Raw genomic sequence first — 23,861 nt, 5'->3', positions numbered from 1 at the left:
TTTTTGGAAATAGCCTTTGGAAGAGCATTAGCCAGCTGAAGTGACAGTGGGTAAAATAAACAGAGCAGAGGGGCTATTAGAGGAAGGAGGCTGAATGTCAGACCAGTTGCAAATAAAGAGGATTGGAACATTTTTAGCTCAGTGAAGACAGCACTCTTTCTCTTAGGCAGATAAAAATAATTGAAGACAATACTAACCACATGGATTTTATTTCTACTGAAGACATAGAACAATTTATGTCAGCAGAGAAAGGATTTTCATTAAACTTAAGGAAGAAATTTTCTGCTCACAAGAAGTTATTGAACAGTTAAACGGAATTTTGAAAAAAAGAGAAAAAAAATGACATTGCATTAGCTTATACAGATTACTTTGAAACACAGAGGAGATTATCCTATGTGAAAGGGTGTGGAGGATATACAGCTAGTTATTATTTTATAAATAAAAAAGAAGGAATTACGAGTGAAGAGTCTGGCCTCAGGAGTTATGCAGCTATGATTCAAATATCAGGTTTGTAAATTTTTAGTGTGTGAATTGGGGAAAATTTTAAAAATCTTTCTGGGCCTTAATTTTTTCATCTATCAAATGAGAAAAACATCACCTACTTTATAGGGTTGTAGAGTAGACCAAATGAATTAATATGTGCGAAGAGCTGAAAATAGTGCCTGACACTGTGAGAGCTACTTAAGATTTTGCTATTGTTCTTGATGTTGTTAGATGGCAGGAAAAATTCCAATGATACACCGCCAGAAATCAGAGGTAGAGACAAAGAATGATTATACTTTCTGTAGGTTTATCGTAGACGTTTATGTATTTATTCTTGTCTTTTTCTTCTCATTTACCTTTCTGGCTTAAGCCCAGGGCTAGAAGTCAAGCAATATATGTTCCTACCCTGCCTTTCACTAACCAGATGTGTGATTTTTTTAAAGTTCTCAATGTCCTCATTGTTTCAAATTCTGTTAATTCTTCTCTCTGTCTGTCTGTCCCTCTCTCTCTTTCTCAATTTACCTTAATCACAAATACTCTTTTTCTCTCTCATCAGTCTTTTCTCCTATCTCCTGTTCCTCTCTTCTGGTCTTCTGTCTCACTTTCTAAACTATCAAACAGCTCAAGCTTCCCAGCTTCCCTGAGGCTTGAGCATCTTTCCATCCTCCACCTCCTGTGGGTAGAAGACACTCAGAATTGTGTATTTGGCTCCAATCCAAATTGTTATTGTCTCTGTTTAGGATACAAATAAGAATTGTGTCCAGGATGGATAATGTCTTGGGTGGAGGAGAAGGAAGGTGCCCATCATTCTTCTTTATTGCCAACAACCTCTGGGAACATGAACAGCTCCCAGCTAACAGCTGAAGAGGAGCACCATTCCCAGAAGATTTATTCTAATTCCTGAAGCTCTACATATGTCTGTACTTTTGTGAAGGAAATCAATATATAGAGTCATAGAATAACAATCTATAAACTTCAAGTGAAAAAATTCTTTAAATGTCATTTGAAGAATTGTCACTGAAGAAAAAATACATTGTGATAGAAGAAAGACATATTTTAATCCAACCATTTTTAATTTAAATAAAGGCTGAAGAGGATAGAGGAAAAGAAAATCAATATCTAATATATTACAAAATAAATGTAATGATATTCACTGAAAAATTGAGCATGTTTTGAAACTTGTAAGTTACCATTTGAGAAAAACTACTTTAAATTTCATATGGAACTACAAAAGACCCCATACAGCCAAGACAATCGTAAGCAAAAAGAACAAAGCTGGAGGCATCATGCTACTTGACTTCAAACTATACTACAAAGCTAGTAAACAAAACAGCATGGTACTGGTACCAAAACAGATATATATAGACCAATGGAACAGAACCGAGACCTCAGAAATAACGCCACACATCTACAACCATCTGATCTTTGACAAACCCAACAAAAACAAGCAACAGGGAAAGGGTTCCCTATTTAATAAACCATAAAGATCCTTGAAGAAAATCTAGACAATATCATTCAGGACACAGGCATGGGCAAAGATTTCATGACTAAAACACCAAAAGCAACGGGAACAAAAGCCAAAATTGACATATGGGGTGAATTAAACTAAACAGCTTCTGCACAGCAAAAGAAACTATCAACACAGTGAACAGACAACCTACAGAATGGGAGAAATTTTTTGCAATCTACCCATCTGACAAAGGGCTAATATCCAGAAACTATAAGGAACTTAAACAAGCTTACAAGAACAAAGCAAACAACCCCATCAAAAAGTGGGTGAAGGATATGAACAGACATTTTTCAAAAGAAGACATATATGCAGCCAACAAATATGTGAAAAAAAGCTCATCATCACTGATAATAGGAGAAATGCAAATCAAAACCACAATGAGACACCATCTCACACCAGTTAGAATGGCGATCATTAAAAAGTCAGGAAACAACAGATGCTGGAGAGGATGTGGAGAAAAAGAAACACTTTTACACCTTTGGTGGAAGTATAAATTAGTTTAGTCATTGTGAAAGACAGTGTGGTGATTTCTCAAGGATCTAGAACCAGAAATATCATTTGACCCAGCAATCCCATTACTGGGTATATACCCAAAGTATTATAAATCATTCTACTATAAAGACACATGCACCTTGCAGTAAGCTGAGATCCGGCCACTGCACTCTGGCCTGGGTGACAGAGCGAGACTCTGTCTCAAAAAAAAAAAAAAAAAAGACACATGCACACATATGTTTACTGCAGCACTATTCACAATAGCAAAGACTTGAAACCAACCCAAATGTCCATCAATGATAGACTGAATAAAGAAAATGTGGCACATATATACTATGGAATACTATGCAGCCATAAAAAAGGATGAGTTCATGTCCTCTGCAGGGACATGGACGAAGCTGGAAACCATCATACTCAGCAAAATAACACAGGAACAGAAAACCAAACATCGCATGTTCTCACGAATAAGTGGGAGTTAAACAATAAGAACACATGGACACAGGGAGGGGAACAGCATACACTGGGGCCTCTCTGGGAGTGGGGGTCTAGGGAGGGATGGTATTAGGAGAAATACCTAATGTAGATGACGGGTTGATGGGTGCAGCAAACTACCATGGCACATGTATATCTATGTAACAAACCTGCATGCTCTGCACATGTATCCCAGAACAAAGTATAATAAATAAATAAATATCAAAAGCAAATATGTGTATCAGTTCCCTAACTTTTCTGATAAAAGAAGTTTCTGGGATTCTTTTTTTTTTTTTTTTTTCTTTTAAGAGAGAGGTTCTTGCTCAGTTGCTCAGGCTGGAGTGCAGTGGTACAATCATAGCCCACTGCCTCCTAGAACTCCTGGGATCAAGCAATCTTCACACCTCAGCCTCCTGAGTAGCTAGGACTATAGGTGTGGCCATCATATCTGGCTTTTTTTTTTTTTTTTTTTTAATAGATATGAGGTATCGCTTTGTTGTCCCAGCTGGTCTCGTACTCTTGGACTCAAGTGACCCTACTTGGACTCCCAAAGCACTGCGATTACCTTCTTTCATAGAAACTCAGCCCAACTTTTAAAATGGACATTCATAAATGTATACTCTTACACATTTTATTGTGCTTTTGAGTAGTGAAATACATTAAGTAACTTCCTATATTTATAATGTTTTCAATTCAGTATATTAAACATTTAATATTTGTAGCATCACGTATAATTTTAAATAAATAATTACATTATTTGCTGGAAAATAAATCAATTTTTCACTAAAGTTAAAGATCTTAAGCTGTACAATGGTTTCTTCCATACAACAACTATAGTCATATGCTGCCATGCCAGTTATTTCCCTAAGGAGAGTCCAGGCATGGTTAATTATAGAGGAACATCATTACTTAGAAGAAAAACATGAGTCTTTAATTTCCTTCTGTCTGCTGGATGGGGCTGTAGATTCTGCTGAATCTGGCAAGGTTTGAGTAACACTTAAGCCTAGCTGTTTCCATACACGGGCCAGGTATTGTGAGGTCCCAAACAACAGTAACTCCTAAGCTCTCATCAGTTCTGTTTCCATCATGGATTAGAATCCACACAGAATTCATTATATCTACAATTAAATGAAGAAAGCCCTTCTGATGTCAGGATATTAGTGAAGCAACTGTTCGTCTTGGCAGCTCCTCTTTTAACTTTTGGACTGCCAGATCCCTCCTGGGAACCAACCTAAGAAAGTACCATTTGAAGTAGCAGTTGCTTCTGCAGTGTGGTGTCAGTGCATTTCTAATTACAGCCCAGATAGTTTTGAGCGCTAGTAACTAGACAAGAGGACAGGTCAGCACTTTGGCTTGCCAGGTCAGACTTATTTTCCTCCCACTTCTTTCCAATAATAGTTTCTCATATATACCTGAAATAGCACAGAGCATTCATCTTTCTAAGAACCACTCCTAAATTCAATTTCAGGCAATGTGTTGGGAAGCCAAACTCACTTAGCCAAAAAGAGGCACTATCTTCTCATTATGACATTTCAATTAAGTGCCCACTGTACCATCATCTAGATTTTCAGCAGAACCATATTCTAACTCAGCAACCCTCACTATCTATTTGTGTGACTGAGCTGGGTCTTTATATTCGTGCTGACTCACCATGGATGTTGATATTTTCAATAATTTTATCATCCAAACTCTGAAAGAGATGGAAATTTTGTGTTGCTTGTTTTGCAAAATAATAAGTTTTTTCATCAAAAGGACAAAAAATAGTTGTAATATTATTGAGATGCAATATTTTGGGGCTTTACTGCTGGTTATGATAGAGTAGAATCAACCCACAGAGTATGAAAAGAAGGTCAACAAAGGAAGCAAATAAAAAAGCATTATGAAAACAAAGAGTGATGAATTCTGATAAGCTATTCCATTTTCTTTATTATCATGATATCAGGAAGCAGCACTAAATTTAAAGGTCTGTCACAACTCTCAAATCTGAATGCTTTATTATAAGTCAGCCCATTTAAAATAGTACCAACCTGAAAACTAGTGAACAAACGCCCAGCATCCATTTGATAAGCAAAATATACAAGCTGTGTCATATGATGGACAGGGCTGTCTGCTAAGGTATTGGGCATACCTGGACTCAAATCCCAGCTCTGCCATTTAGTAGCTACCGAACTTTTAGCAAGTGATCTTTTCTAACTCACAGTTTTCTCACTGAAAAAACAGAAATTTTGTAAAATTATCAAGTAGGACTATGGTAAGACTATATAAGATAAGATAGACAAAGCACACTGCATAATGCCTTTCACTCAAAAACCCTAAATGGTAATTTTAGTAACAACTACCATGACTCTTAACAGAATGATTTTAAATTATTCTCAAATTCAAGAGGTGCTTATGACCTTACCTTTAAGGAGAGGCATCTAGTCCATTTTCTGAAATAACTTAATGTATACTATTTTTGGGGAGATCATGTATATTTGCAGATTTAGAAAGTACTATGAGAGCTGGGGTTGAACTAACTGGTAATGCCTTTTCCAATATCCAATTACTCATTCAAGTATTTACTGAGCTTTTACAAAATACTCATCATTCAATTACTTAACAATTCCAGCAGGTGAGTTGTTCTAACTGGACAACTTACGTTGCCTGATTGTGTTGGTAGGATTTGTGCTCCATGGATGCAAGTGTAAAATAAGAACCTATGTTTTACTTCTAAACATTATAAAGAACATGAAAGTGGAAAATGATTCAAATTCAAACATTGTATACAGTGTTTAAAACAGAGTACTTTCTCTGCTTACTTTTAAAATTATTTATAAATAGGCTTGCTCTCTGGAATAGTCTTTGGATATATGTTACAAATATTTGACTTTTATGCTCAACATTTTTCAATATAGATTTCCATTAAGGATTACTTTGTAAGTTAGCTTTTATATATATTCAGTGCATTGGTATTCACTGAACAGCATTTCTTTTTTAATTTGAAAGATTTTTTTTAAAGTTGAGGGAGAGTTTACATACAGTAAAGCATATACATTTTACATATATATTCAGTGAATCTTTATAAATGTACATACCCACGTAACCACCACCCATATCATGCCCAATGCTCCATTGTTTTGTTTTCTTCTAGTCAAGACCACTAAAAGGTACCTTTATTCTGACCTCTATCATCACTGATTAGTTGTATCTGTTTTAAACTTCATATAAACAGAAGTATATAGTATCACTCATATAATTGCTGCCTTAAAGCACTTATTTTATTTGTTTAAATTTTACCCAAGCAGAATAAGGGAAACAATGTCCTCTTTACTTGGCTTGTCATAATATCCATATTTTAAAGCATAATAATAAGAGAACTCTACCAAATCTGATGCATACTTTTGGGCATAAATGGTCTAAAATACATTTAAAATGAACCCAAAGTAGATTTAAAGAAACATGATACCCATTTTTATAATACTATTAGCATTCCCAACATCCTACAGCAATCTACCTGCTGCCATTTAATATCTCCTTCAAATGTTTAAGCTTCGAAAGAGTTTATATCTATTATCTACTTGCAAACAATCTGTGAAGTAGGCTGGCATTACTTTACAATATATTAGTAGTCTGATTACATGGTTTCCCAATTTGCAACCTTAGAAAATAAAACAGAACATTGATGGTGTTATATTACTTTTAACATCTATTAAGATGTAAAGTCCCACCTGGAATTTAGTTCTTCAGATTCCAAACCATGTTCTGTTTACACACAAAAATATAAATAATCATGTGGCAAGAATAGAATCTGAGAGTGCATGGTACCCATCCCAATATTTAAGTAGAACTACATGGAATCCATGCTCAGGAGAGAAAACCAAAAGCCTTGCAATTTTCTGAAGATGCTCTAAAGCAACTGGCCAAAATTTTGTTTTCCAAAGCTAATTAGAACATTTTAAGACTTATATATTCAGCAAAGACCATGTAAAATTACCTATTCCTATACTTATGAATAATAGAAAAGATACTGGGCCACAAAATTATAGAGAAGTACACAACAAAAAAGTTTAAGATTTGCATACTGTTTTATAATAAACCGAAAACTTTAAAAAATGTAAAACTAATTTATTCTGAATTACATTAAATATGCTTATATACTTTGTGAAAGCATAGTTTGCACAGCAACTTGTAATAGTAGGTTTATTAATCCCCTAATACAACAAAACCTGAATATCTATTGTAAGACCTAATTTTTAGTACATATTTACAGGAGTTAACTCTGCAACCAGTGTAGCTGAGGAAGGAGTATAGAATGTGGTCAATGACTATTTTCAGGTACTAATGTGTCTGAGTCCTGATTCTCACAATGCAGCTAAGAATGACAGAAATATTATACAGTGCCAGTTCTTTCTATAGTCCATCAGGATAACTATACCTTTAATAATCAATTTAATTCATATTTAATTTAATGATATCCAAAACTGAACATGATATCAGTAACATGTATACATATATAATTTTATGATGAAAAATATAATCTGCATATGATAACTAAAAGAATAGCTTGCTTGAAATTTTAAAGCCAAATATGTTACCTATCTTATCTGTAGCATATGTATAAATAACTTTAATGTATAAGAGAGTCTCAAAGACAAGTTATAAATTGAATAAACCTTTCTTTAAACTAAAGTTACTAAAACTTTTCCTATTTGATAGATAATAACAGTATAAACTTAAAAGTAAATGGTATCTCCAATAAGCTATTAATATAGTAAAAATCACTGCTTAAATGTAAAATTCAGATTGAATACAGGTACTAGTTTATGTGGAAAGTGAAAGTATAGTTTCTACATATACTTTTGTGCTGATTGCTTGCTAAATTACAATATTCTCAGAATGTGGTTTTTAAATATATTTTGAATAACAGCTAGATATGGGTAACATTAGAACACAGCTGCATACAACAGAAACAGAAGCTCATTGTCTTCACAAACTGAAACTTTGGGCAGGTAATGGATTATTATTATACTAAAATTCCTTTTAGAGGAGTAAGAAGAAGTTCTAAATATTTAAATTTTGCTTCAAATTACCACTAAAGAAAATGGTGTCACTGGAAATTGTGGGTGAGGTAATAGTAACAAAAATAACACATGGACACTTACAAAATGCTTACTAAGGGCCAGGCACTGATCTAAGAGATTCACATGAAGTCACCTGCTTCATTTTCTTAAGAGCACTAAGAAGTAGTATTCTCATCCCAATTTCACAGATAACACAATTGAGGAATAGAAAGTTTGAGTGTGTCACTTGAAACCAGGCAGTCTTGCCCAAGAGTCTGTATAATTTAACCTCTACACTACAACTGCATCTCAGAATAGGAAAACAAAATCTCAAAGTAATACATTTGACTTTATTTGTGGCATTTTAGAATAGTAACTCAGTTTTGATTATTACCTCATAGTCAAAATAAACTTTTTAATAAACAGATGCCTTTCACTGTCATACTTTAAGAGTTTCCCAGAATGTTTCCTCTAGAAACTACTGATGAGTTTCTGTGACTCAGAGCTTTCTCAACACACCACCCTTTCCTACAATGGCAGACTTCAAACAAAACTGTGGCAAAATCTCTGAATCATTTTTGTCCAGTATCTACTTATATAATAACTACTTAAATGAAAACAATCTTACAAAGATTACAAGCAGCTACAAAATATTGTCCTTTATTGTAGTAGTTACAATGTTGATTCAAACAACAAATACATTTTGTCACTAAAACATGTTGAGCAAAATACTTGGGGGTATACTATAAAGTGTGGCACTGCCACTGGGTTCCAAAGACCCACAGATTCAATGGGTTTATCTGCAGGAAACCACATTACAACCCACATAAAGGGTTCAGGTAATGCTTTTCACAGGAAGAACCAAAGTGTTCTGAACAATCAACAGCCTTACATTTATTTCTATACCTAACCAAACCCATGATGACTTTAACTTCCTTCAAGAAAGAACTGTATTTTTTCCCCTAGTTTAATCTACAGCTTACTGTGGGTGCTTAACAAATGATGTTGACTGACAAACAGAAAATAATGTTTTCTCTTTTTCCCTGGCCCCCTTTCAATCTGTTCTCTACATTGTAGCCAGAGTGGCATTTTGGAAATATAAACGTGATAATGCCATCTTCCTCCCTACCATTCACACTACATTCTTTCCATTACTATTTTATCACTTTTACAGTAAAGACAAAAATACTTCACATGGTCCAGAAGGCTATGCACCGCCTGACCCCACTCCTCTCAAGTATGGAGTTAGAGCTCCATGCTTAAGGCATTCTCTCAGTGGCTTGAACATGCAGTGCCATCTCCTGCATCATAATTCTGTTCCTCTGGGCTTTACCTGATTAATACTTTTCCTCTGCCTTAATTTGGTTAATTCTTTCTTACATTTTCAGATTTCAGTTTAATAATCACTTTTTATTAGGTCAGCTCACACTATTTTAAGTTTTCACAGTACCATGCACCCATCCTTCAAAATACATACCACAATTTTAAGCTTCATTTTTTTTTAAAGTCACTATGCCTTCTCACTAGAATATGAGGCCTATGAAAGTAAAAATTATTTCTGCACTACCATTTTATCGCATAAGCCTAGTACTCTGGTACACAAAACACTTAATCAGTACTTGTTGAATAAAGAAATTTATAAACAAATGAATGAATAAACAAATGAATGAATGAGTAAAGGTGGTTGCCTATGTGGTCACATTAAAAAAGTAATGGAAAGCAGGAGCTTTCTTAAGTCACATCTATCATACTGACATGTACAGTAACATTAAACAATAAGCAGAAGCCATATGTGTCTATGGCCATTTAAATAGAGAACATGCAAAAAAGTGAAACAGTCCAATGTGGGATTTTAATACACATGACTCTAAAATGCACGAGACCTGGGGATCTGGAAATCATGAGAAATATAACTTAATTTCTTATTGATTGTCCTTGTTATTCTTGTTTTTAAACTAGATAGCTATGAAATTCACTAATTCTTTCAAGTTGCTAGGGATCTATGAGTGCTCTTAAGTAGAAATAATGTTCAAGGTCATTTAGATGAGATCATAAATGGTCCAGGCACTTAAATGAAATGAATATGAAAAAGCTATGTACCCTATGAGCATTCATTATTCAGGAAAGGTGACATTTTTGCTTAGTTGAGTTCTGAGGCTGATGCTCAGGGTCAAAGAACATAAGTGATGCATAAATTAGTTTTGTTCTATCAGCCATTTTGATATGTTTTTTTTTCCCCCTTGAATAACACCTGAACCTGAAAAATAATCTCAACCCGAATGAACTGGAAATCTTATTTGCCAGACATGATGAAAAAGGGCTTGGGAACAAATAAAAGTGTTTATACTCTTACCCAGGTTCTGCCACTAACCTGGTCATGACAGATAACCTTTACTGGATTCTCTATCAATACATAAATAAATAAAACTTGCTAGGCTCAAACACAAAGCCAGGATGAAATTGAGCTCATTCAATAAAAATATTCTGGAAATTCACAGGTGCATAAGTTGTTTCAAGGCACTCTTGGCTGGAGGTTGGGGGACAGAGAATGTTTTTACTATCTTATAATAGTATTAATTATTAGTAGTTCTTATTGTATTTTAAATATGAAGGCAGTTAAATGGTGTTAAAGTTTTAAAAGAATTATAGTTGGGACCAGAGATAAGCTGAGTTTATGTTTAATATTTACTTGCCTGTTTTTTTCCCTAAATTTTCTCTTAATGAATGTGAACTTATTTATTTTAAAATTAGTTTTTATGAAGAACATGACAGTGTAAATACTGGCTACAGGCAGAGCTTTGTTGATATTTCATCTGAACAGAAATCATCTATCCCTCGCCATTAACACATGATCTGTTTTGGGAGAGGCATCCATTCTCAATTAATTATTCAATAGTCACTTGACACACATGAAATAGGGAAAATAAGCAAAATGGAGCCAATTCTTCTAGGAAGACTGACTCTGCCTTTATCACTCCATCTCCCAATTCTTTGCTACTCAAAATAATCCAACCTTTTGTTTTCCTTCTACGTTTAGTGGTGATCTTTTGCACTCCGTTTTCAGTTCAAATTTTCAAAATGACTCAATGCTTCAGAAGAATCCTAATGGATTTGCTATTCTGAGTTGAATTATCCTATGTACCCAGGCACTATACTGTTCAATTATGCATCTTGGTAATTCCAAGTTCTTTATCTTATAGAAAGAGCTATCCATTTGCAAAATAAAATGCATTTCAGATATGTCAAATTCTGCTTCTCTTTAACAAATTACTTTTTCCACTCTTAACTGTTCCTGATTATGCATGATCTCTGAATCCCTACATTAAAAATGCACAGAAAAATAAAAATTTTCATTTAAAACACCCTCCCACATAGTACAAGCTGTCATTGTGTCATATTTGTTTCCTAATTTAAGGAAGGAAGCTACATTTCGTGTGTCCTTCATTAAATTGCCTTCTCTGTATTTTAAAGTGGCATTAAGATACTTAGGGCAATTTTCCCATAAAATAATGTTCATTTTTAAATTTGTTTTTATTAATCAATGCAAAAGTATGCAACTCCAAATTATAGTATGGAAATTATCATATTTACCCAGCATCTTATTCATGATTCACAATTAGATTTGCTTGAAGAAAAAAATGATCTTTTTTATTTTGTAAAACATAACTGTAAAGCCTGCTCTTACAACCACAGAAATGTACTGTTAAAGCTGAAGTGCTGTATAGGCCATGGAATACAGTTTTCTATAATTACCTAAGCTAAAATATAATGAAAAACAAAAACTCACATGAAGACAGAGCGCAATAAAATAGCCCTTTCCTTCTTCCCCTCCTCCTAATCCTGTGAAGGCTACAGAAGTCTCCTAAAGACCAGTATTTTTTTCTTCCTAACTAACTCTCCTTGCTGTTTAAACAATTACTAATCTTATCAAGTCTTCATTTCTCTTAAAGTCAAGTGAGAGAGAACTGCCAACTCTAATAAGATTTACAAAGGCTAGTTCCCCTTAGCAGTGTCAGCAAAAAACAAAGACATTATACAATAAAACGCAGCCACACATAGAGCTTTTGTCCCTACAGCTTTCGAAATCAGATTTAATAATTCACCTTTTTTTTCCACCCATTTCAGCCACAAATGTCACTTATCCATGTGTTGATTGCCTTGCTTTGACCCTTAAGCTATCTACTTTAAATCCTGACATCTCCTGCTTAGCCACTGATTCATCTTTTTCACATCATTCACTCACTTTCTGCTCAGAGGCTTTGCTGTATTTATACAACAATATTTTCCTTGGTCATTGTCATGTAACAACACCGAAAAAACACACTGAAGACTGAATTTTATTTCTAAAGGGGAGAAAACAGAACTTAGGTATGATTTTTGTTGTTTAATGCCACACTGTTTTAAGCCCCAAGAACCACAGAAATTACAACTTGGCCTCCACTACCCAGATAAATGTCATTAGCCGAATATCCTTAGAAAATCTCTTGCAATCCCTTACACGCATCCCTGTTTATTAGTCTGCAGCAGCTTCCCAATTCAGCAACATCTAAATTTCTCTACCACTCTATTTCTCTTTATAAGGCATTTGTTAATTAAGAAATGTTATTTAATCTCTAACATGTTTAAACATCAGCTGACCTGTCTCACACTTCAAGAAACCACAGAAATGACAAAATTTTACTTAAATTTGACAAATGTTGGACTTGGATATAACCGTGGAAACCAATATCATTCCAAAAAGCCTCCTGCTAATGAAGAAACTCTTCACATCCTCTCTTCCCCTTTTTCCACGACCAAAAGCAGGTTTTTACCGCTCTATCTGCAAAAGGCATAGCACTGCCTGTGAACGCTGTCTTTCTCGTCCTTTACCACGAGTGATCACAACCACGTGGGGATTCTCAACCACGGCCGTGGCAAACCTCTCCTGTGCTTTACTTCTCATCAAACGGATGCCCAATCTTCTAGATGCTTGTTTGCATCTTAAGGGCAAAGTCTGTGTGTTACAGATGTAGAAGTGGTAAAGACAAGTACAGCGGTCATATAAGTGGGTCGCGGTCCAATAAATATAGGGCCCAACCTGCCAAAGAACCCGAGGAATGAGAAGAGGCCATTGTATTTGCCACTTGGAAGGGAGTAGTGTTGGTAGAAAGGTCTCCAGAAGGAACTCAAACTTGGAAGTGGGGGCTGCCCAACCTTTACGAGGATGTCAAGGGAGAAGCTGTGGAGGGAGTAAGGTAGAGAGGCCCCCAGAAACAAGGCCTTTCCCTCGAAGCGCACTGCCACACGTTTGGCCAGATTAGGAAGACCCCATGCACCAGCCCGGCCCCCTTCCTCCCCGCGCCCTGCCCAGGCCCCGGCCCCCGCGGGTCGGGCATCGGGCCTTACCTTGGCTGCAGTCCTTGCCGCGGAAGCCGGTTCGCGAGCAGTCGCACACGGCCTGGTCGTCCACCACGGAGCACACGCCTCCGTTGAGGCACACCCCGCCCTCGCCCTCCTCGCCCGCCTCGCACGGGCTTCCCCCACCGCTGTTGGGCGGCTCGTCGTCCAGCTTCACCTCGCCGCTGTCCACGGGCAGGACCTGTGAGGAGTTGACCCTCACGTCACGAATCCACCCTTTGAAGGGCTCCCGCTCCCTCACGGAGGCCAGGGTGAGCTTGAGCGCAGCGGCGCGCAGTTCCGGGGGCAGCCCCCCGACGAAAAGGCCGCTGAACACCGTCATGTCCCTGCGCTTGGACTTGACCTCCACCCACTTGGCCTCCACCTGGTCGATGAAGAGCGTGGTGTTGCGGAACTGGCGGCGGATGCGCACGCTGTGCCAGGCGCCGTCGTTAACCGGGGTGTCGGCCAGGAGCGTCGCGGGCTCAGCGCAGAAGATGGAGAAGCTGAGCTGCAGGCGGCCGCCGCGCGTCAGGATCAGCTCTAGGAAGTCGCAGAAGCCCTCGTCGTCGAAGTAGAGCACGAGGCCGCGGGCGCTGCGCGTCTTGAGCTGGAAGCTCATCTCGCTCTCGCAGCAGGCGTTCCACTTGGGGAAGCGCGTCCATTGGCCCTCGGCGCCCGGAAACTCCAGCCCGCTGCCCAGCTCCGCCCAGCAGCCCAGGAGCAGCAGCGAGAGGCACAGAAGAAAGCAGCCCCCGCGCTGAAGCAGCGCCGTCCCCATGCTCGGGGCTGGGGTGCGGCGGGGGGGTGCCGGGGCCGACAGGGTCAAAATGGTCCTGGACACCGTGACGAAGAAATAAGGGTCCCGAGACACAGAAAGGTAAGGGGAAAGGCGGGAGTGGGACGGATGTGCCCGCCTTTATTTAGTTCTTTTTTTCTTCTTCTTCTTCCAATAACCCCTCCCTCTCTCCCTGTAGTCCTCTTCCAACTGAAAAACGTTGACCCCAGTGGTACAGGGTAGCCACAGAACTTCCAGACCAAAGGGAGGATGCACTTTGGAGGCAACGTTCTGGAAAAGGCTTCAACAAAAGATCAAGGGAAAGCACTGACCCATTTGAGTCTGATTAACTAATTTAAGAGCATCTGTGGTGTCAACAGATACTTAACTCCTCAAATCCCATTATCTGCCAGGTTCCACCAGTGGTACCAGGCCAAAAGGAAGCAGTGAGAGTCAATAAAAAGCAAACACTTTTCTCTAGAAAGTGCAGGAAACCAGCAGTGAGCCAGTATCCTTGGATGCTTGTGAGTGCCTCAAGTGTGTCTCCTTCAGATGTGTTGTCTTAAAGCAGAACGGAGAAAGGGACGCTTGCCTCTTTGGGCACCACTTCCTAACCCGATAGGTTCAAAGGCCAGCTTCTTCTGTCATAGCATGGGCTTCAGCATCGCTCCAGCCAAGCCTAATTCCTTGTGCATGGTCTCACAAGTTGGATTTTACTTTTCTTTTCAACCACAGCAACAGTAGGACTCAAACCCAGCAGTTGCGAAATAGCCAGAAGCTGTTAGATGTGGAAATCGGAACAGCTCCTCTTCTTTTCTCTCCGCCTCTGCAGGGCCAAACTAAGATGACAGCACATCAATTGGCTGTGTGTTGGTGATGCACTTTGCTTGTATCTTGTCTTTTTTAAGGACCCAGATATCTGCAGAAAATTAAAGTCAAAATTAAGATCTAAAGTCAATATAGTATTATATAAATCCTTATTCAGCTCATAACACAGGTGTAGACCTGGTCCTATTAGTATGCCAAAGAGTTAACCTTCTTGTATGGAGCTTTTTTTTTTTTTTTATCCTCACTACAAGTAAGTCCTAATATTTTCTAATTGTTAATATCACAATTTTACAGTCAGCCATGACACCCTTGTAGTTTATTATAACTGTTAGTTGGTAACCCGAAGTTTTAAAGAGAAATTTGATTACTGTTATCCTTTTCTTTTTGTAAGATAGTTTAATTTTTAAAACATGTGAGTAGAGAAAAAAATGTTTTTAAAGATTTCTACTTATGTTGTGTGCTTGTTCTGTAGACAGTAAAAATACAGCCTATTCAAATCTCAGTTAATAGATTTTACAATTGGCAAATTAGATTAAACTGTTGGCAGGAAACTGCCAGCTTAGACTTGTATAGCATTCCTGCCATTTTATTTTTCTTAGAAGGAATATTGATGGTTTCTTGGTAGTCTCTTGCAAAATTTCACACAATATAGTTCTCCTTTATATTAAAGGAATAATCTGTTGTAAAAGAAAACCACTAATTGGAGCCAGGTTTATGTTTTTGGCATTGTCTCAATTGCCCTAATATTAACTTATCTAAAGGTGCATAAAGTACTTAATACTTTGCTTAATAGTGTAGATCCAACTCCTCCTGAAGTCTGTATCTGGCTGTCAGCCCTCACAATTTGTGTGGTCAGAACAGCAGTTGGCATGTATGTCATCTCAGCTGCAATGGCTCCAGGATGCTAGAATTTAAAACCATACCTTTGAATCACTCACTATACTATTAAATCACTTCTCTTTATTCAACTCTAATCTGACAGGTTCTTGAAATAGTACAGAAATCATAAACACTGATTTTTTTCCTAAGTCATTTTTTAACCAAAAAATTATTCTTACCTTTTGAAAAAAATTACAAATGTATAATCTGTTCATGTCAAGGAAGTGCATTATTTTTCTATTTCTTATATCCCCCCCCTTGCAAACACACACACACTACAATATACATACATCATACACACATGCACACACACACACAAACACACACCCCAAATTTATTGTCTGGACGTGGAAGTTGACTATCCAATTAACACTTTTTTCCCCCTACAAGCTGAAACTAGCAGTAATTTATGGCACCGCATTGTGCTGCTGATTCTCCATGGAGGGAGCTGAGAGCATTTCTCTTCAGTACAGAGCAATCCCTACAGGTGTCAGCTGAGAGCCACCAAGCTAGGGGATCCCACTTCAAGTTCCTCCCAGATGAAATTGATGACTGGTTCTCTCTTTCAACACACATACACACACACACATTGTGCGAGTGTGCGCACATACACACTGCCCACTAGCAAAAGGAAATAAAAATCTCAGTTGCTTATTTATTATGGCTGATACATTCCACACCATCAGCAATCACCAGTCATATCTTGTCTTCTGTATCAAACCCAAAGAAAGGGGCTCGTCAAGTCATCTGAAATAGCATATTATTCAGTATACTTTCGTATTTTAAGTGGACTCAGGAATCTGCTAAATTTTCAGTCATTTGCAAAATAAATCTGGAATGTCATGATCAAGAGTAGTGCTTTGAACCCACTCTCAAGCTCATGTGTTAGAAAACCTCTTTTTTTGCTTGTGTGTGTAACTCTGTTGGAGCCAATTATTGTATTAATGTCACATTGATCACATAACCTTTTTTCTCCTGTTCCTTCTGCCCTCCTCCACAAATGCACACCTTGACAATTTTAAGGGATGGTGGAAGAGAGAAAAACCCTAGAGGAATATATATGTACATATAGATATATATATACATTCCTACCACAGGGAGGTTAACTGGTTTTCCTAGTTCTTGGAGGAAGCTCATTGTATGTGAGTGAGTATCTGTATTTATATGGAGAAAAGAAGATTCTCTCTAGGTGCCAGAAAGACCTGGCGAGTTCACAAATTAGAGGATGAAATAAAGGGATCTGAAAAACAACCTTACTGCAGCCAAAAGAAGAAGCGCTCTAATTCAAAAGCAGACTAACAGCATCATTAATCCTTTCTTTCATTTCTAGAATCAAATTCATCCCAAGTCACTAGGAGGATCAATACAGTACACTCATCGGCTGCAGTTGCATATTTTAATGTTTCTGATATCACACACACAGACACACACACCCCTATACCTGTCCATGCACCGTTCGATATATATATCCTCATAAAAAACATGAAATCTCAGAGAAATTTTTGAAGTGCTTACTATTTCACCCCTGGCTTTTGCAAAGTCCTTCAATACCAATGCACACCCAAAATTCTCTCTGGCTTTCCCGCCCAGTCTCTAAGCTCCATCTCTAATACCAGTGCAGTTTCTTGGAGCTCGGAGTCTACTGCACAGATTAAGGATAGGCATAGTGTGGGGCTGATGAGTAGGAAAAGAAATACATAGAGAGGGATTTTACTGCTTCGATATCTAGCCTGTCTGTTATTTTCTTTCTTTTGCTAATAAATCACTGCATTCAGCCTTTAAGTTACTACCCCAGTTCCACCATCTCATCTTCCTGCCATCTATTTAAAAGGCTTCATGCAAAACAACCAAGATCTACACTCCTCCACCCTCCCACCACCCATCTTTCCCTGTGTATTTGTGGCAGATCCTGGCTCAGTTACAATGGGGAAAGATATCCTTCTTCAGCTTGCCTCGCCCCATCCCCTCCCCCCAACCCAAATTGAGCTGCTTTACCTGCCCGGTTATTCCCCTTAGCTTGAGCCAGAGCCTGAAGCATGCATCGGTCAAAGCGAATTTCCTGAGGTCTATGGATAAGGCGACTGCTGCTGCCTTTTCAGAGGCGTCAGGCTTGAGCGTCTATCTCCAGGAGTGCGGGAGGGGAGAACAGGCAACGGAGGGGAGCAGGAGGAGGAGGAGGAGAAGGAGGAGGAGGGGGAGGAGAGGGAAAGAGCTGGGAAGGAAAAGGCGGTGGTGGAGCCTGAGAAGGCTGGGTTACGTGACGCCGGGTGCTGTCCTTCTGAAAGAGAAGGGCGGAGCTGAGCTCTCCGCAGTACCATGGAGAGCGGCGGGCCTGTCCTTTGGCTGGGGAATGGGTGGGCTCGGCCCGTGGTCGCAGCCCCTCCAGGTCTGGATGCTGCGGAGCAAGGTGTTTTTACCTTTGCATCGTCCCCTTGCAGGGGGAGCCTGATCCTGGGGGCGGGGACCTGCCGCAGGCGTTTCTAACTTGTCACCACCCTCCCTTCCCCATCAGAAAGAAAGAAAAGAGAGAGACAGAGAGAGAGGGAGAGAGAGAGAGAGAAAGAGAACGAGAACGAACAAACACGAACCAGAGAACCACGTAGCCTACTGAGCATGCCCAGGCCCCTGCTAGACCCATGGAAAGCTGTATGGAGATTCCACTTCTCCGGGGTTTAGTAGTGATTGGGCGGGGATACCTGAGAGGGTGCCAGGAAAGGGCCCAGTAGTCAAAGAAAAGGGGCCAAGGAGTCGATGATTATGATGAGCTCTGGCTTTACTTGTGCACCTTGGTCTCCTGCTTGGAACCCTTGAAAAGAAGCTGCAGCTTTTCGAGGAATGCAGGGGCAAGCAGGACTCACACAGGCACTGGCATTCTCCTAGATCCGATGTCCCTTGCCCCACCCCTTACTGTGGCTCTGCCTTGAGTAATCACAACAAATCTTCGTGACTTGCCTAGGCTGTGCCAAAAAGATGCAAAAGGAACCCACCAGGGTAAGATGCGAACTTGCAGACGAAGATGAACTGTGTCTGACAAAGTGCTTTTTACTGTAGCCTCTCGTCATTCTCCAGCCTTCCTTGCTCTGTCTTGAACCAAGTTTTCTACCTGTTTAACTCCATCCTCTGTCTCCTCCTCCCTTTTGCAGCTGGTAAAACCTGGAGAAAGTAAAACTCGGTGTGAGGCTCTAACCATACAACTGGGCATGCCCTATAGGCATTGCTGGGTTTGGTGAGAAAAGGGTTAAATCTAAGGGAGCTTACAGATTAGGTGGTAGAGGAGTCCCATGTCTGTGGCTTTAAATTATGGTTTGCACCCTATGGGCATTTAAATTCCTATTCCTGTATATTCCTAGCCTGGGTTAGTTTTGGAGCAGAAACAATTTTATTGCAGTGCCACAAACCTAATAGTCTGAACCTCAAATACTATAAGGCAAGACTATTTTTGGCCTCCAGGCCTTATAGAGCAAGAATTTAAGAACTAGATAAATTTGGGAACACGAAAATAATATACATTCCAATTACAATATGTATGTTCTTCCAAAAAACTAGAACTCATTCCTTTGATAAGCCGATTTATGCTTTCACTACTTTGGTAAAAGGGTCTAAGTAACCTGAAGGAAGGTATCACAGGTTTTAATATTTTTATTGCCCTTAGAGAGGCAGTTTTGTCACGTGGTTACATGTTTGGGAAATAGATTATCTGAGCTTCAATTCAGTCTCTGCCATTTATTAGTTGTAACCTCAGCAAGATACTTAACCTCTTAAGTATCTTGTGCTGCCTCAGCCACCTCATCTGTAAAATGGATCTAATAATAGCTCCCTCTTCATGTGTTTGATGTTATGAAGATGAAATGAATAAATAAACAAAATATTTGGAATTGTGGATTGAGTGAAATATTGGCTATATTTATCAACTATAACCCACTCTGTGCTCTGTTTGACTCAATGGAAAGAATTTCTCTGAAACCCGAATTCTTTGACTATAAAATGGAGGCATTAGTTATTGTCAGCTTATTCCATAAGATTGCTTTGGGAATGTAATTAAATAATAGCTGTTAACATGATTTTTAAAACAAAAATTTAATTTTAAATAATATAAAACTAAGACTGAGAAAATGACTTATCTAAATTATTCAGTCATTCAATGAACCTTAAACAAAAAATACTCTAGTTAATTCAGGGCCTTTTTCAATTTTCCTATCATTAGGTTATAGAACAAATAGCAGAGAAGGTACACCCTCATATGTTTAGTATAAAGCTAAAGCTTATTGCAAAAGTAAGTGGAATGGACAGCCCACTTTCAAAAATCAAGTCTAACTTGGTTCCATGATGCTCTTAAGATCTGGTGTGAACATTATGGTAGTGCTGGAGGCACTCTTAAGAGTCAAAGCACTGCCTTTTACCTGGATTCGTAAAAACTCATTATTTACCACCAGTGCATATGATATGAACAATTTCCTACTTTATTTCAGTTTGTCTTTGTGAAATTTTGTTTTATCTTAATTTGGGCCACACAGTGTTTCCATTTTCCTTGAGATGTCTTCTGTGGCGTTTTGATTTAAAAAAAAAAAAGTTAACGTTCTTATGCTACATGTGTAAATTTTAAGATTAAAAAGTCCAGTGTTCCCACATCTCTTCACCACTCCCTCCCTGACACACACACACACACACCAACTATATAAATGGAAGGAATAGATTATGTATTGGAGTAATCCCCTTTGCAGTGAGGTTTAAGGTACTTACCATATGTAGTCCAAGGAAGTGGACAGCCATAGGATCTTTGTTTTTTTCAGTAAATATGCAGAGAGAAAACTATCAGTATGTAGCTTAGAATGGAAAATCAACATAATTTAATGATAAAAGCTGTTAATTTAAAGTATGAGTTTTTCTGTTGTTTCTCCATAAATTACTTCAACTCTCTAAGTGCCAGTTTTTTCATCAGTAAGCTAAAGATAAGGACATCTCCATTTATAAGACTTGGTGAAGATAATGTCAACATTGAATGTTAATTTTCTGCCTACTCCTGGCCAAACAGTGCTCTAAGTGCTTTACTTACATTAACTTATTCTATCCTCACAGCAACTCTAAGAGGTAGGGTCTAGGATTTCACCCATTTTACCAATGAGAAAAAGTGAAACATAGAGAGATTAGCCCAGATAGTCAAAGTCTAGTAAGCAACAGTGTGAGGAAAAATCCAAACTCAATTCTGTAATCTTAACCACTTAGCTACACTGACTTTAAACAGATCATCAGATATACCTAGTACAGTGCTTGGCAGAATGCAGATGCCTGTAATTGTTCGTTCCTTTTCCTTTCTAAGACTTTCATCAAGAGGAGTCTAGGAAACTAAACGGTCAACTCCAGAATTTTGCCATAACATTCCTTAATGACTAATACTATATGAAATATATGATATTCATGTACTTTGTTACATATAATAGGTGACGTGTTTTCAATGTTACTACCTTTTTTTTTGTTTGTTTGTGGGCAAGATGTGAGGTAATTCCTGTAGATCTGAATTTGAAACAATTTAACATTTGTAAGAAAAATCTAGTATTTTTCTAGAAGGTGGTGAGTAGGATTAATTCCTCCTGAATCACCTTAGGGAATCTACTAATTTTAGGCTACAGAAATACGTTAAGGATTTCAACTCCTGCCCCTAGCTACCACTCAAAACAAATGAGATAACTGTGAAATCAAGGTGCGTGTTTGTGATTATGTCTGATTGGGAGAATTTGTGGCAACCCAAATATGGAAACATAAATAATAGCTCATGCTATAAACTGGTAAACATTTTGCAGCAATGACAACGGAAATGCTTGCTCACCAAAAGCAAATGTATTTTCATAAGTTATTAATATTGAGAATTCTAACATGGAGACTAACACTACACTACAAATGAATGAAACTAAGTGGTAAGATTTTTTTTGACTGGGAAACGCATGCAACAGAGACACACTGTGTTTATTGCTGCAATCAGACCCTGTGCTTTAACATTAGGAAATCAGTGTAAACACCTACTTTCTCAATTAACATTAAGGTAAATGGAAGCTTTGAGATACCTATGAATTCCAATATTGATATCAATTTTGAATGGTGCTTTATCTTTACTGATATAAGGGGTAGAAGAAGAAACACATGGTAACAATGAGGAAAAATATCAGTTGATATACATTAAATGCATTTTCACTTAAGATGAGAAACAACTCAAAAGAACAGTAAGATTTATCACTCTGAGGGGATTTTCTATTTACTGTCCTATAGATGATCAAAATGAAGCCACTTTCTCTTACTAAAATAATCACAGTATCAGGAAAGTATTACATGCTAATTCAACTAAATTTCAGATTGCTATTGAATTTCTTTAACCAATTACATTATCAGTGCTGCATAATTGGAATCCTATTGTTTAGCTCATGACTTTATTTTAATAATAAATAAAACCCTATTTTTTGTTTGCAGTTAAATGTCTCTAGTTTCTTTTATATGAACCAATTAGAGTTTTCTAGTTACAAAAGTTTATGAATACATATTGAACATGCTGCCATATAAAATTTATTTTACAGCTAGAGGAATTTAAAAATGCAAGGAAATGTAATCAAGTCTAGGGTTTGAGACTCAGCTATAAAATGGAATAAACAGACTAGGATTTACATATACAAAAAGACACATAATTTCCTATTAAGCTTACTAAGTAACTTTCAGGAGAAATAAGCAAACTCAGTAAGTTAAATACTTTCTTACTACTTGAAAAAAATCTTAAGCATAGTAAAATTAGGCTACTTTCCCATGAGTATGTAATTTTTCTGTAATCAGAAGGTAGAATGTGATTTAAAATGGCTGCAAATCATTAATGTAATGATAATTATTAAGCACATAGATAGGTCCTTGAGAACAGTAGTTAAGTTTTGAACGATGCACCTGCTAGAAAGGCTTCAGTGTGGAAACCCTGCAGTGCGTTTGATGGGCAGTATTTTTAAATCTAGGGCAGCACTTACACCTGGGTGTGATCCTCCTTGTTTACTTCCCCCCTTCCTTCTCCCACAGTGAGGAAAAGTCTTTCTGAGGAAGAATAGCTGTCGCTAGATGAGGTCTGTAAAAAGTCCCTGCCAGAGGGTTTATTTTTCCTCTATCAGTGATTTAGTTGCTCACTTCAGCCTGTCATTATTATCCCCTCTAACGACTTATTTCTCTTCCTATGAACAGAACTTTCTTTACGGCCCTTCCCCACAACCCAGCTCTACACTTGAGCCTGCCATTCTCAACTGCTAGGGCCCAGAGAAGGAATTATCTCATTCATCACAATGTGGCTTCAAATTTATTTTTATTGAGTGCCTGCAACTAGTTAATTTGTTTAACTTAGACAGTCCTGTTTAATATTCCTTACTATGACTTTTAAGAAAAGAGCAAGGGATTCGTGATAAGTTGTGGATGTCAGTGAAATTCAGAGTCTTATTATATCTTTGCTTCTTTTTAGCCTGTTTCTGCCCCCTAGAAGTCTGTGGAATCAATTTTCTGTGATGGCATTTCGAAACATTTTGTGGTTAGCTTTTAAAACACATCCTATTTGATTTTATGTTGGGCTTACGGATTTTTAAAAATACTCAATTCTTACCAGTTTTCCAACTACTGCCCTCCTCCTATTTAATATAGCTTTAAACCTCATTTTTTTTTTCAGGGTTTTCTTCTCATTTTTATGTTTGCCTTTCTCATCCATTTTTCCTGCTTTTTTTTTTCTTTTAATACTATAAACACACACAGAGCTAGGTATCTTAAGAATACAGAAAGTTGTAGATATTTTATTGTAACTTCAGAAATTAAAGCAATAGTACCCACTTTTTATGTAAATAAAGATCTTAGGTTTTTGAAGAGACTCATGAAGCAGAATAGGGAAGAGTTTTATTTTGATGAGAGTTTTTCTCTTGCTGAGGAAAGAAGATCAGTGAAATAGGAATAAAATACACCCTTAAGTATATGCTTGATGTACACATCCCATTGAATGAAGTTA

At 37.8% G+C, this 23,861-nt stretch overlaps 1 protein-coding gene across 22 annotated transcripts in view; it reads right to left on the bottom strand.

Annotated features, from left to right (window-relative positions):
* The window catches only part of NRXN1 (neurexin 1), a 1,126,307-nt gene extending 1,108,304 nt beyond the window's left edge, over positions 1-18,003 (bottom strand). For all 22 annotated transcript variants that reach the window (XM_077958693.1, XM_028832104.2, XM_077958703.1 and 19 more), the window contains exons 1-2: positions 17,852-18,003; positions 13,381-15,068 (exon numbers count right to left, since the gene is read on the bottom strand). In XM_077958693.1, coding sequence (XP_077814819.1) covers positions 13,381-14,152 — 772 coding nt within the window. In that variant the 5' untranslated portion in view covers positions 14,153-15,068; positions 17,852-18,003. The remainder of the gene's footprint in view (positions 1-13,380; positions 15,069-17,851) is intronic.
* Positions 18,004-23,861: the final 5,858 nt, after the last annotated feature.

The sequence above is a fragment of the Macaca mulatta genome, chromosome 13, assembly GCF_049350105.2.
Source record: "Macaca mulatta isolate MMU2019108-1 chromosome 13, T2T-MMU8v2.0, whole genome shotgun sequence".
NCBI classification, from domain to species: domain Eukaryota; kingdom Metazoa; phylum Chordata; class Mammalia; order Primates; family Cercopithecidae; genus Macaca; species Macaca mulatta.
Note: the sequence above shows the minus strand (reverse complement) of the source record. Positions and strands in the feature narration are given on the sequence as shown.